The 14,407-nt window shown below is 39.2% G+C and overlaps 1 protein-coding gene across 1 annotated transcript; it reads right to left on the reverse strand.

Annotated features, from left to right (window-relative positions):
* Positions 1-1,360: 1,360 nt before the first annotated feature.
* On the reverse strand, positions 1,361-13,218 carry LOC146487206 (UBX domain-containing protein 1-like). The gene is made up of 12 exons (XM_085086575.1): positions 13,084-13,218; positions 12,885-12,938; positions 12,336-12,409; positions 10,131-10,254; positions 8,416-8,452; positions 7,414-7,508; positions 7,004-7,058; positions 5,968-6,032; positions 5,173-5,244; positions 4,019-4,070; positions 2,579-2,686; positions 1,361-1,945 (listed from the first exon to the last, which is right to left on the reverse strand). Exons 1-12 carry the CDS (start codon positions 13,134-13,136, stop codon positions 1,724-1,726), a joined length of 1,011 nt encoding a protein of 336 aa, XP_084942701.1. The 5' UTR covers positions 13,137-13,218; the 3' UTR covers positions 1,361-1,723.
* Positions 13,219-14,407: the final 1,189 nt, after the last annotated feature.

The raw sequence follows: 14,407 nt of genomic DNA on the forward strand, positions 1-14,407 counted from the left end.
ATTATAGGAAAACTGGAAACCTGTTGGAATAGATTAGAGAGATTTAAAATTGCGTTTACGGCAAACGGGAGAAATGACCACGTGACCATGGTTATCCTATAAATGCCGCTCGCTGTTTCCAGTTTCTCAGTAAAATTGGATGGTTTGGGGTGAGCATCAAAGCCCGGGATTAAGTTGCACTATTCCGATGTACTCATTTTTTTAAGAAAACGTAAACGCGAATCTAACGTTTTCCATTTGCCTTAAACGCGATTCTAAATCTCAGTCTCTTTTATCTCTCTTTAAGTCGGGTGCCCGCTAAGGATAAAGGGATAGTTTCTGAAGAGATTGTGGTGGTGCGTTGGAGAGAAAATTGAACACGAAAACTAGAAATTGTCTCGACTGAATTGACAAAGTGAGTTGACCACCGAACAGACATTTAACAAAGAGCAGACGCTTCCACCGCACGACCATCGTAGGAGGGGCCGTTTACACACGCCATTTTTGAAGCGATTTTCAAAGCAACTTTGGGGGGCACGTTTAGGCAATCTCTAGTCGCCTCTATAAACTATCTCTGAGTTTTGCTTCGGTGATCACTCGTTAAATACACTATTTTCGTTTTCTCAGTACTGACTGAATCAAGCTTACAATGGAGGCTCTTGCGGGGGAATATATTAAAAAATATTTTCATGTGAAAAGATTCCTTCGCTTAAGCCTCGTGTGCATGCTAGTTCCAGTTCACTACCCAGAATACGGAAATGGCCTATAAAGTACGACTGGTGTGAATAGTCCTGTTTCGAATTCACCAATACCGCTGGATAAAATGACAAACAGGGTTAGCCTCAATCTGAAGCAAAATATTCACAAATGTTAGCAGGAAAGTGCTGAATCCTAAAACAAAAAGATACACAGAGTTGTGAAAAGTTCATCTTCTCACGGCTGGTATTTGTGAATATTTTACTTCAGATTGAGGCTAACCCTGTATAAATGCGTCTTTTGTCTTTCTATCCAGCGGTCTTAGTGAATTCGAAACTGGACTATTGGCGAGTGAAGAGCGCATGCGACGCGGGTACGACTCACTAAATGTACCCTGGGGTGGGGGGAGGGGGGAGCCTCAAGTTCAGTTACCATACATCCCATCCCATGCACTCTACTCTTGTCTGATCAAAATTATTCGCAATGAAATCAATGTAAAATTGCAGCAAGAATAGCCGGTTTCTTCCCACAAAAATCACATCAAAAAACTGGGCGGCGTTAACAACCGCTAAGTTGTTTCCTACCGTCCTTCAGTCCGCGTAAAGCTGGATAGTCGGAACTGGTCTTTGCAAGCGTTGAGGGAGTTCACTCAAATGAATAAAATGTAGTTAAGCTATACATCGTATTTCCTTAAAAAATAATATTACGTTTATTGAAAACGTATTCTTCAGAATACAAATGACAGACAGAATCTCCAAATAATATTCATAGTTGGAATCCAAGCTTAGAATCGACTAGAGCAAATGAAAGTTGAAGGGTAATCAAGTGAGGATTTGAACCCGTGTCATCTGTCGTTCACCGAAGTGGTAGAAACAAAGGGATCATTAGTGCCAAAGGAAGAGGATTGAAACGATGAGCCTCAAGTTAGAAGCGCGGGAAAGCAGATAAGTTCATTCCCTCAACGCCTTTGCTCCCTTTCCACAGCACTTCGTAAAATATTTCCCTTAGCTCGCTGGATAATTCCTCGAGAAGTATTCTAAAATCTTCCTTATATCTTGGTCAATATCAACACCGCTGAAGGGACGAGCCCAGCATCCTGTAAGCTCATGCCCAGATCTCCGTCCGTGTACGTTTTTCGCGGGAAAGTGGTCATGAAGTTGAAAGGCGCTGAGCCATCGGTACGGTTGTCATGTACATAAGCACGAACTGTCTCCAGAGTATCCGTGGCTTGGAAAGTCCCAGTGATTGTACTGCCATTTGTTAATCGAAACTGTCGACAAAAAAGAAAGGGCTATTTGTTAAATGTCATTGCATTACACGAAAAAGTTCAAACGCAAATCTTGAAAGCAACATTCTTGCTTTGGAATCGTCCACATGCAAATCAGCGCCAGACGTTTTCTCCGCGAAATTTTGTTGCGTGCCACAAGTTGCAATATTTTTGGGAACAGTTCAAAAACTTTCATATTTCTTCGTATTCCCACACTCATCGTACACGGAAGACAGCTTATTGATTTCACAACCGAGTTCAACTCGCGCCATTTTATTTTCTCCTAGCTTACTGCCTGTCACATAAGAACCTACTACATCACCAGCAACTCGACACGAGTTGTCAGTAGCTCAGTGGTAAGTTCCATTCCCTTCGGGTGCTCGGTTTTTTCGTCTTATGTTCGTGACTCGATCGGCAAGTAACTGAAAAAAATTCCCTTGTGAATCAATAACAATTTCCTTGGCCAGAATACGACAACTGATTCCGGTCCCCAATTAGTTTCGTGTACCAGATTTTAAAATTGAAACGTTAATAAAGTTCTTGTTCTTGTTCTGGGTTTGATTCCCGTTGCGATCAGGGACTCAGATATTTTCTTTGTCCTACACTCTAATACATGAATACACCTTTGGTACCAACCTGTAGTTTGCAAGTTGTATGTTGTTTTTTCTCTACAGTCGGTTGAACTGGCGTAGCGGCTGCTACACCGGGTTGCGTGCCAGTTGAAGCTCCACTGACTTTACCGAACTGAAATTCAAAGAAAACAATAACTGAAAAACTTTAAGTATTAAAACCTCAACAAACATTCTTTGCGCTCGTCTGGTGAGCCCATAGAACGACTTAAACTCGGTCAAACGTAGAAAAACAAGGAAAGTATTTTGTTACTTTAAAAGCTCAAAGCTAATAAAGTTTTTCGAGTCTGCGTCCATTTTTTCAAAGCCCGATTAAGCTTATCCTGGGTTAACGTGAACTTTGATTCAAGTTCAATTACTTATCAGTAATCATTTGTTTAAAAAAGATTTTTGCCCTTCCGTTTTGATTTAGACTTTTCTTTACCTTAAGCTATAATTCAGCTTTTTTTTTTTTGAATAATTAACAAGCAAGATGAAAACCTCGGTTAATTTTTAATCGAGGGTTAGCATTAACCGGCTTTTGAACAACCGGGCCCTGTAAGTTTACTAAAATGATTTTATGGTTTACTAAAACAGTTTCAAAAGTTTCACGTATTCAAACAGTAAACACAGACACACAGTGCTCATCAGTCCTCTCCTGCTTCACTTTAAAAAAACTTGAATTTGTTTTTAGTAAATCATAAAATGATTAAGTAAATTCACAGACTCACAAAAAAAAACTTATCAGCTTTGAGCTTTTCTCGGTAAGGTAAAAACCTTTTTTTTTAAACTGACTTCTCTTGTTTTTGTATGTTTGACTGCAGTTAGAACGACTCGTACCCTGAAGGACACTGGGATGCGCCCTACGTGAGCTCGGGTCATTCATCTTAATGCGTGCCCCCCTTTTTTATACATTGTAACATCTTTTTCGCCTTTAGAGTCATTTTCTGTACCCTGAAAAAGAAAGGCTGTGCCTTTCAAAATATTGGCTTCTACAATATAATTCCCAAGGCCTTGTTCACACTGGCGACGGAATCGGAAGCGTAAGGAACCTTCCGTTCCAGTGTGAATAAAAAAGGGAGACGGAATTGCAATCGTAAGCTCGACGGAATCGGGATTGCAACGATAAGAATGTTTCCTTTTTCTTCTGATTCCGTCGCTTACGATCAAGTGTGAACTGGTTGATCAGAATCGGAGGCGCAAGCAGAAGAATCAGCCAATCACATAGCTCATTCCCAATCCCTTTACGCGAGATGTAGAACGGAAAACATGGCGGCCTTCCACCATTTTGAACGAAAGCGAGGCATCTGTTTTTCTGATTCCGACTTCGACTTCGATACCGTCGCTTCTGTCGCTAGTGTAAACCAGGCCTAACCGTAAATCAGCCTTGTTTTGTTATCGTATTCATTATTGCTCTTTTCAACCAACACAGAATCGTTCAAATAATTTTTGTTTGCTTGTTTCTTACCTTTTCAGCTCTCTCAGCTCTATCTCTTGCGATTTGATCCTTGACCCTTTGCCTAAAAATAGAAAACATTTGATGCGAAATGAAAACGCCCTTTTGAGGGAGTGTCAAAAATTAAAGTTTGTATTGTATTGTATTGTATTGCATGCCAAGTCTTAGGAAAAATCTGAGCTTTGTTTTCGATGAAAAGAAACGTGCGGATACATCGGGGATTACTACACGAGTGTTGTCTTAGCGGTTATAACTTAAGATTGGTACAAGATCAACACTTTATACCCAGATAACATGAACCCTTATTCATCACGCTATGAGATTTATTCTTGAACTAAATTATAACATAGACCTTTAAATTTTAGTACGAGTGCGACTACGAATACGTTTTGAGCGAAATACTAAGAACAGATATATCCCAGGAAGCTTCATTTTACCCTTCATGAGCGACGAACGACGCAGTTGTTTTGAATGATTATAGCTAAGCCCTTTCGTCGTTCTAAAAAGACGAGATCACCTACGTTTCGAGGACTTGTTTTCGCCACTACATCGTTCTCACAAAAACTCGTAGCAAAATGACGACGGCTAATTCGTTCGTTTTCCCGCCAAAATGACTCTGGTTCACGCGTGCGCACTCTTTGTCTATTGGAAAAACTCGTGGTCGAACTCCTACTCGTACTAAGAATCTAAAGGCCTCTAATAATACAGTGGAAAACGAAAAGTCGACATTGGCGTTTTTAAGAAAGCGGTTAAGGTTTTCGTATGGGAACGAGAACCCGATCCAGTATAGCTACCGGGTAAGCTCGCACCGGTAACACCCGTATGTGGCAGAAACCATGATGAACGCGTACCGGTATCAAAGTCACCCACTTTTCGCAACTTCTTAAGTTGCGTACTAACTGCGAGGATCTTTCTTCTATTTGATCGTTCATCCGCAGTTCAAGATATGTTTCATATATTTACATTTATTTATTCATCCTTCACGGGTATCTTACGAACTCACAATATGACCAGTTCCCAGTTGGCTTGATAGCTCAGTTGGTAGAGCACTGCACCTGCATTCTTTTCGCAACTGCTTAAGTTGCGTAGTAACTCGTGCGAGAATCTTTGTTCTATTTGAAATTCACCCACTGGTACTTTCCATGCCCCTTACTCTTGGCACCCACCTTGCCAATTGTTCCTCCCTTTTTTCTCTTCTTCTGTCGTCAGCTATCTGCTTCGCTTCTTCCAATTCTCTCCTAACAAATGAGGCAAGTAGAACGGTATGAAATTATTAAAAGAAATAAGTTCATTCAAGAAATATATCACCATTAAAAAAATGTATTTGTTCAACTATTTATAAAATACACGACGTTCCATCGTTTAGCCAATCAGAAAAGCTGTGGTCGGCTGCAAGGGAACCAAAGGCCAAAATACACGAGGTTAATTCAATTTCGTACCCAGAGTCTTCAGGCTCTTTGGCCAGCGGTTGGTGGCTAGGATAGAGTCTCCTGGCGACCAATCGCTGGCCAAAGAGCCTGAGAACTCTGGGTATGAGATTGAGGTTAATAGATCTAGACCCTTATCACACTAAATAAATAAATAATAAATAGTAAGGGGAATTTCAGTGGCACATGCACAAAGTGGCTATTCGTCCACTGTTTCCAGGTCGAATTGGAATTTGGAAATGTTGGTTTTTGTAGAGGGAGGAGAACCGGAATACCTGGAGAAAAACCCTCGGAGCAGGGACAAGAAGCAACAACAAACTCAACCCAGATATGGCGTAAATTCCGGGAATCGAACCCGAGCAACATTGGCGAGTGCTCTCACCACTGCGCCATCCCTAGTCCCACACTGAAGCCATGGTGAGACTCAGGAGAATAAAAAGCTTTGTTTTTGCATGGCAAGCCTCGCACTGAATCCGCATCTGGGTCTGTTTGGAAAAGCTAAAAGTAAAAGGGTTTACGAGCATAATGGCGTACTTTTGTTTGAAAGTTGTCAGTTCTTGTCCAGTCTTTCGTCGTAGTTTTTCTCTTTCTAAAGCCTCCTGCAAGAAAGGCAACAAAAAACAACATTGAAATTCCTTACTTTACTGACTTGTATATATCTCCAGTTCTCTTCCTTTAATGGCGTTCAACGTTTCCTCGTTGGTCGAACTTTGGTCGCAGCTGCTCCCAAAATGTGGAACAGTCGTCCCTTGTGAAGTCAGGAGCATAACGAACATTGACACAGTGTATTTTTAGCTTTTTATTAGCTATATTAAGTTTAGATTAAGCCGTCATGGAATTAGTTAAATTAAATTGACGTTTTATTTGAAGGCAGGCATGGAGCAAAAACATGAAGAAATGAACACTTGTTGGAAATGTATTTACAGTTTACAGAGAGCGATACCTTAATTATCGACAAAACTTTTACTTTAGACTACGAGCACTTCCTTATTTTTCTTAAGGATGGTACCTACTTTTGTTACAGTACTGCGCATACGTTCGCTGCATCTCGAGATACTCGGGTTTCCTATGGACGGTGCCTACCAATACAGAGGTATTTTTGCGCCGTTTAAACTATGCGCAGAAAGCAGAACTTAGCAAGTGCTCTTGTAACCAGGCAATTTTCAGAGATAATAAAGCTTCAATTTGAAAAAAAAAAAAAAAAACGCCATACATTGCTTTGTATTTTACTACTTTTTAGAATAATTGTTCCTTAATTACTGGTATCTCTGAAAAATGCGCGGTTACAGACTGCTAAAATCTGCTTTCCCCGCATAGTCATAAACCACGCAAAAATACTTCTGTATTAGTAGGCACCTTTTTTAGAATGACCAAATCACGCGAGAGAGCACAATTTTCGCGCGCGGTTGCGTGATTCGCTCGCTTTACTATCCCTAAGGAAAATATTAAGGGACTGCAATTTAAGGAATGAAATCCTTCAGTGTGACTGTGCAAAGTAAAGCTCTCTAACATTAGACTCGTTTAGTGTTCTTTCCTATCTTGCTAAACTCGGGGGTTGAACATTGCTCACCTTCTTTTCATTTTCTAGCCTTTGCTCCCTTCTCTCCTTAAGTCGCTGTTGTAACCTGAGAAGCAAAGTTAACAAAACAAAATTAAGAAAGCCAAGGAATAAAAGGACCTTAAATAATGGTGAGAATGGTCAGAAACAACAACTCGGATTACATTTGTTCCTGTTTGGGCAGCCCCCTTTGCCCTGCTTCTTCTCTATACAACATCATTGACAGTTTTGGAAGAAAACTGGCACTACATACTGTAGGTTTTAAAGTACTATCTCCTGATAACTGAGAGTGTCTGGATGTTTCTGTTCTTTGACGTCTGCAGCATATTTAAAGAGGTGAATCTTAATTTTTTTTAACCATAACCAAGCTTCTTCTTAAGCAACAAAAGAATAAAAGGGTAACCAACAAACTTAGCCCATACTTTTCATATTGTTGTTTCTTCTCTTCCTCAGTAAGGGGTTTGATATCTTCTGCTGACTCAGAAAAGTTGGAATGGCCTGACCTTGCAGCATGGAGCTGATGAAGAAAAGAATGGCTAGTAAATTAGACTGACCAACAACAACAACAATTTATTTACAAATAAGTGCATGCCTACAAGTGCATGAGAAATTCGACTATCTACATGTACGGGCTCTTCTGGGTCAAATGCCGAAGAATATATTTGCCCTGAACCATAAATATAATAATTCTACTACAAGATAGTATTTTGAGGAACCACACCATATTTTTCAAACAGCAAAGCATGTTTTGGATGAAGCGTCATCCATTGTCAGTTGCAATAAAATAATTTACAAGTAATTTGTAATTTGTTGAACCTGTATTATTAGCGTAAAAATTATCTATTTCAATATTTGATTGAGCTAACTCAGCTGCTGTTTCCTCAGCACTAAATGTTCTTAGAATGATTGCATTCATGGTTCAGGGCAAACATATTGTGCTACATTATTTTGACTCTAAAATGAGTCTCTCTAAGACACCTTACTGCACCTCTCAATAACATGTGGACTCTAAGTTCAAGATTCAACCAACTATTATGCTCTTCACTGCAGTCAGTCACTTCAGCGTACCAAAGCAAAAAATGTTTCAAAAAATGGCTCAACGGGTCAAAGGTCATGCTCATGAGCTGTGATTGGAGAATTTTGATCCACTCTGTTGGTTTCTGTATTTTTTGGGGGTCAGTCGGTTGTTGCCGTAGTAAAACACACAAATCGCTAGTTGCCAGGGGTTGAAGGGTGAAGAAGTCTGTATGTTATTGAAAGGTGCAGTAATAAAGCAGTAAATTTATTTACAAATGCTTGTTAGAGAAGTCACCTATGACATTCTGTTTTGAGCAATATCATGTTCAACTAATATAATGCCCATACGTGAATTGGTTTTTCAACTAACATACACAAGGATGGGAAACAAAAAGAAAGAAAACCACCTGAACATCATTCTCACTCCTGAGTCTCTTACCACAACTGTTAAGAGAAAAGAAATGTTTCAGTGGATTTAGTACATCATCAGGTGACAAGATACACCTGTACAAGGACATTGAGAAAGCAACTTAACAATCACACAGTCACACATCCAATAGGATAAAGTTCGTTATCTTGTTTGTTTGTTTTTTTGCATCATTTTATTTTACCTAAAGCGGGACTTAGTTTTAGTGCCATTACCTTAGCTTTGAATACCCAGCCCATTTTCATGTACAGCGTAAATTCATGTGAATACAAATGCAAATAAGCTACCAGCAATTTCACGCTCAGTGTTCTTAATATTAAGAAGGGGAGCCAAAAAATTAATTAAATTATCCAAACCTTTGATTTTCCGAAACTCCTGATTCTTTGAACCGAAAGTTGTTTCCCTTGGATTTGCTTCAGGCCAATTTTTTAACTCTGAGTTTTGAAACTGACGATTTTTCAAACCAAATTCAGTTTTGCTAGGAAGTTTAAAAAAATTGATATTCCACTGCACACAAAGCCAGGCATCCACCTGATCATCCTACAGATTTAACACTCCATTTATCTAGGTTTAGGTATCTAGAATGCTGTGTACCCTCTTTTTAGTTTGTATGTTTTTTTCTTTCTTTCTGTGTTGTTTATCTGTTGTTCCTTCCTGTTTCTCGTTCTTTTTGGTGTCATTAGAATCACTGGTGAGTAAGGAACAAAGCCACGGTGAAGTTCTATGTTTTTGCGTCGACGAAGGAGACGCTTCCTAATCGAGACGTCCCAATACTGTCCATCATGCCCAGTGCGCGTGTTCCTTAGCGCAAAAAATCGAGAAAATATGTTGGTGCAAAATCGCACCGTCACAATAGCATAATGAACAACAGTCCATCATGCCCAGCGCGTTTCGTACCCAGTACCTAACGCTGTAAATGTTCAGCGGCAGCAGCCTACCGCTGTAAATGTTCCAGTAAGCGCGAGTAATCGAGAAAAGAGGTTGTATATCGGATAGGATTGTATATCGGATGGGATTGATGTAAAAATAGATATTAATAATGTTTTGAAAAAAACACATATACACACACACGCGCGCGCGCGTTTCCGGTATATAGCCCTTTCTCAGTGTGGAGAAAACCGCTTTTCGTACTTAGAACCTAACTCTGTGCACATGCATGTTATTAAGCGCGAGAAATCGAGAAAAGAGGTTGTGTATCGGATATGATTGTTATAAAAATAAATATCAAAAGGTGTCAAAAATGGTTTTAAAAAACATAGACGTTTCTTAAGTGTGGTCATGTCATGCATCTCCGAGGAACTTTCCTTTCACCGTTCATTATAAAAACGTCACAATAGCATCTTGACGTCCCATGCGTGTTTCGTACCGTTCCTCGTGGTTTCGCTGCGAAAAGTACAAAACGAAAAGTACCAGACAAGGTAAGATCCTTTTCTTTCTGAAATATCCACCGCATCCTTGGTAGGATGCCCTATAAACACCTGGGACTGGTAGCATAAAACGTTTCTAACTGCTGTTGACAATTGTTCCCAGACAATAACCTAATGTTTTCCAACTATACTTACAGGTTCCTGTAACCTTAATATGATTAATGCAACCCAGTAGGGTGCCTAAGGGCCTAAGTCGACGCACTATAATCTTCGATTACTACTAGACAGTTTATCTATATTTAATGAAAGTATTAACTCTTGTCCTTACTCATCACACACAAGTGATAGAGCTTGTTGAGGTTGAGCACTTGATCCAGCGGCACTTGATGAAGAGTCATAATTCTCAACAGGAATTTTATCAGTTTCCTCAGCTCCTTGAGTGGCTGACTCACCTAAAGTCAGACACAAGATTTCAAAAATCATAAAATGAATGTGCTGGGTAGCTGTTTGATAAAAAGCCTGTAAGAAAAGAGTGTTACAGAACTTAGCAAATGAGGATGGGGAATGAATGCAGTTAAGGGTGCACAATTTGCACAAGCTGTTGCAGTCATCCCTGTCATTTCTAATGAAGCTAATAAATTAACAAAAATACCAACAAGAACAACAACTGTTGTGAATTAGATTCGTCACTGAAAATAGAAATGTAATTTTGCACTTGGGAATGAATTTGATGTGCATTCACATAGCTTTATGCTAATCTGTTATTCTTACATTACTAGAAGTTGCTATTCCTAGTTTCTCAAACACGTGGTTTTTTGGAATGTTGAATAAACCATCTTAATGTGTTGGAGAGAGTTGTATTTAGTTTGTTTTGAGACAGATTTCAAAAAGTCTCAACCATGTTTTAAACTGTTTTATTTTTAATTTAAATTGTTGCACATGTTGATGGAACACTTCACCTACAAACTTAATGGTCACTAAATATGGAGCAACAAAAAGAGAAACAAAAATAGCAAAATAGCCAAAATATATGCGTTGATAAGTCAGAGGAGATTGCATGAAAATGAAAAATTAAGCAAGATTAAAAGAAATAATTCAAAAAAGTAATTGCCAACGAGTCACCCTTGCGAGGACGCGAGGGTGATGAGGCGGCAGCATTATAAAGCCGACGCGCGAGTTAGTTTTGTTACAGGCAGAAAAAATCTCGAATGAAAATGTAAACATAATGTAAGGAAAAGGTAATGTAAGAGTGACATCATCGGTGATTGTTTTCGACCTAGCCAATGGCATCGCGGTATTTTTTATCTAAACCAATCACATCAAGAGTATCATGATCCGTGAGCGCTAGTACCCAGATTCTTCTTACACATGCGCGAACTTAAATTTTATAAACAATATGGGGGCCTAAGTGGCGAATTTAGTTGTCTTCGCTCTGTTCAAGAGATTTGGATAAGAATAGCAGTGTTTATACGTCTTACTGTATCAGGATGGTGTATAAAAAATAGCAAAGATCTTTTTTAGCACAAGGAAACTTTGCAGAAGCTTTCACGTTTAGGGGCAATCGAATTTTTCCTACGCGCCATCTTATTTTTTGATCCTGCGCGACTGTGTGGAAATGTTCCACTCTAATAGCAGATTTGTTGCTCCGTTGGTAGACGGCGAAAGTTCCGACGGCTCTGTCAATCGAGGAGGTAAGAGAATTCAAATCTTAACTGTTTGTAGTGTGTTTTGTTTTCTGAGGAGGGAGCAATTTTCTTAAAGTAACCTTAAATCTTTAATCACGATAATATTCAAATTGCAAGCTAATACGGACAATAGTAGGCCAGTGTCGTTATGTGAATTCATGTGGTCAGTAACAAATTAACATGCACAATAAAGATACCATTCCAAACTGATAGACTGCGGACCAAAACGAATCCTTAATTACAGGGATTTACAAAATATTTTAGATTTCATTGTTTTCTAGTCAAATTGTTTTTTTTTTTTTTTTTGTTGTTGATGTTTAGGTTCTGTTTGAGGGAGATGCACATTGGAGATGTTTGCATACAGGAGAAATATTTCAAGTCAATTGCAACTTAGCTTTGTGCCATTCTTCTATTTTCTTTTAAATACCGTGCTTGTGGCTCATTAATTCAATAAATTGGATTGAAAAGCTCATTTTTATTGTAACATTCTGTTATTCCCAGGTTGATAGCTATTCTCGTACACATTAAAGTTGTTTATTTTGGTTTTTGTATAAACTCAACCAGGTAATGCAAGGCCGGTAGACATTTCACCTCTAATCTACCTCGCAAGTTTAGTTCTTGTAGACATTCTAAGCGACAAAGAATAGCATGAGAGTTTTGCAATGCTTTATTAAACAATGATTCAGTTTGAAAACTGTTTTGTAGTCTGGTTACCTCTTAATTTTCATTCGGCACGCAACTGTGACAGTTTTCACTTGTTGGCACTCTACTGGCAGGTATTACTAGTAATAGTTTGCAATCATCATTAAATGAAAGACCAACAAAAGTTGTAAGTTTAACACACTCACTGTCTCCTAACACATGTCCCACTGGTGGTTTGTAAGGCTCATCAATATCAGGGTCTTCAGAGTGGGCAAAAAGCCTAAAAGAATGATTCATGGTTAGCTTAACGGACTTTATTGAGTCTAACATAACACGAACAAATAAAAACATGTCACCATTCAAATTCATGATACTGCTTTGGGCAGTTCTTTCACTTGGTACTGTTTATTATGCTGCACAAGAATCAAGTCTTAGTTTCCACTCTGTGGGTAACATCCAAAAGTGTGATCACTAAAGAAATTGTTACTGGAGTAGTTCTTGCAGATGGTTGTTGTTTGATATGTTGGACAAGGTGGTAATTTAACTGTCAACTCTGTGCATAAAATCCAATGACCATTCAATATATAAACCTTTGGGCATGTGTTTCATGTAGCACTGTGGAACCTAGAGATGTCCACCTCGTCTTTGCATCCCCCTCCATTTTTTTTTTTTTTGGTAACAGCCTTTAGAACTTCGTAAACGTAAATTAATGCTAGGTTCATGAATACCACGAGGAAATTATCCTACGTACTCACCATTCCATAGCAGCCTCTAAACCTCTGTTACCAGTTACAGCCAACGCCTTTTCCCTATTGATTCAAGGTTACATGTAATTCACACGGTCGGCAAGAATACAAGTCTATCAAACCCAATTAAACTTTAAGACGTGCTATGACTGAAATGCTACTGGAATCGCAGGAAATTTTGCGCGAAACTGAAAAAAAAAAAACTTACGCCCTGTTTCGTGGAAAACCCATTTCATCAAGCATATCAATTTCAGACGACATAATGCTATATTTGTTTGTTATATCCTGTGTAAACGGCCGGAAGTCTTCGCGGATGGCTGTTCCAAATGCAAGATCAACCAGGCGTCTCATCTGAAAAGCGAGGATACCAAGCAATTCGTGGACCACTGAGAATGCCGGGATTGCATGAGAACTCGCACTCGCCCCAGTGCCCCGACTTTGGCCAAACTATTCGCACAAGAGTTATTAGCTTGGTAAAGGCAAATAGTGAAAATTAGCTGTTGATAAAATGACCAAAGTGGTCTAACAACATTTAGAGGGTAAACGTTAGCGCAACTTATCGCTAATTTTAACCCTTCGAATCGTATTTGTAGTGACATATTTTTACAACAGTTAAAAAACAACAACGACAACAACAACAACAACAACAAAAAAAAAAAAAAAAAAAAAAACAACGAAATTTTGCTTCATAGGAACTTAAATAATTGCAATTATTAGATCATTTTAAAAGTTGGTACTTTGGCCAAACGTGTACACCAAGGGGTAACAAGGAAAAACACCACAGGTAACCCAAGCACAGGAGTTGAGTCGAGACCCCGACTCTTAAACTTAATTTTCCTTCGAAAACCTGATGTGTTTTCTCTATTACTGCCACTTCTCTGAGCTCTTAAACCTGTTAGTTTCAGAGCACAAGAGAGAGGGGCAAAAACATGGCAAATTTAAAAAAATAATTGAAGAACTGCAACCTCGTTTCCAGGATCTATCCTCTTCCTGTCTCATGCACGGGAATGAGGTTGCGCGGCTTATCGTTTTTCGACCAATCGAGTTTTCAAACTCTTTGCTTGACTTTCCCAATTTGACTTTTGATGTTTGCTGCCAGTTGGGAGGTAAAAAATTGCTGCCGCTTTACTTGCTCTTGGTGTGGCGGTTATTCGGGGAGGCACTTTTTTGAGTAAATACGTTAAACGGATGACGATATAAACCTATCGAGAATAGGTTTTTGTCTTCTACTTGTGGCGAATTGGAAGGTAGAGGAGACAAAAAAGCTCCGGCGAGGGAACCAGCCGAAGGAATAATTGTCTCTCACAACTCTTTCTTCACGATGTTACCTTCGCCTGTTCGCAACTGTCTTCACGAAGGAACTACTCGCACTTTACTATATGAGCGAACAGGTCTGTGATAAAACGGAGCATTCTGATTGGTTCCAAGAACGGTCCAAGTTTAATACGGACCGCTAAGATGGAACTTTTGCGTTTAGCGATAATAGGTGTATTAAATTCCCGGCAAATTTTCTACCTTTTATTTCAATTGAG

This window comes from Pavona decussata, unplaced genomic scaffold (assembly GCF_977016875.1).
Source record: "Pavona decussata unplaced genomic scaffold, jaPavDecu1.1 SCAFFOLD_16, whole genome shotgun sequence".
Taxonomy (NCBI): Eukaryota; Metazoa; Cnidaria; class Anthozoa; order Scleractinia; family Agariciidae; genus Pavona; species Pavona decussata.

Excerpts from the sequence above, each read along its gene's own strand:
- LOC146487206 (XM_085086575.1), bottom strand. The coding sequence starts at position 13,136 with ATGTCGTCTGAAATTGATATGCTTGATGAAATGGGTTTTCCACGAAAC. Across the intron at positions 6,033-7,003 it reads GGCTAGAAAATGAAAAGAAG|GAGGCTTTAGAAAGAGAAAA; the intron begins GTGAGCAATGTT and ends CCTTTCTTGCAG. Across the intron at positions 2,687-4,018 it reads GAGCTGAGAGAGCTGAAAAG|TTCGGTAAAGTCAGTGGAGC; the intron begins GTAAGAAACAAG and ends TTTGAATTTCAG.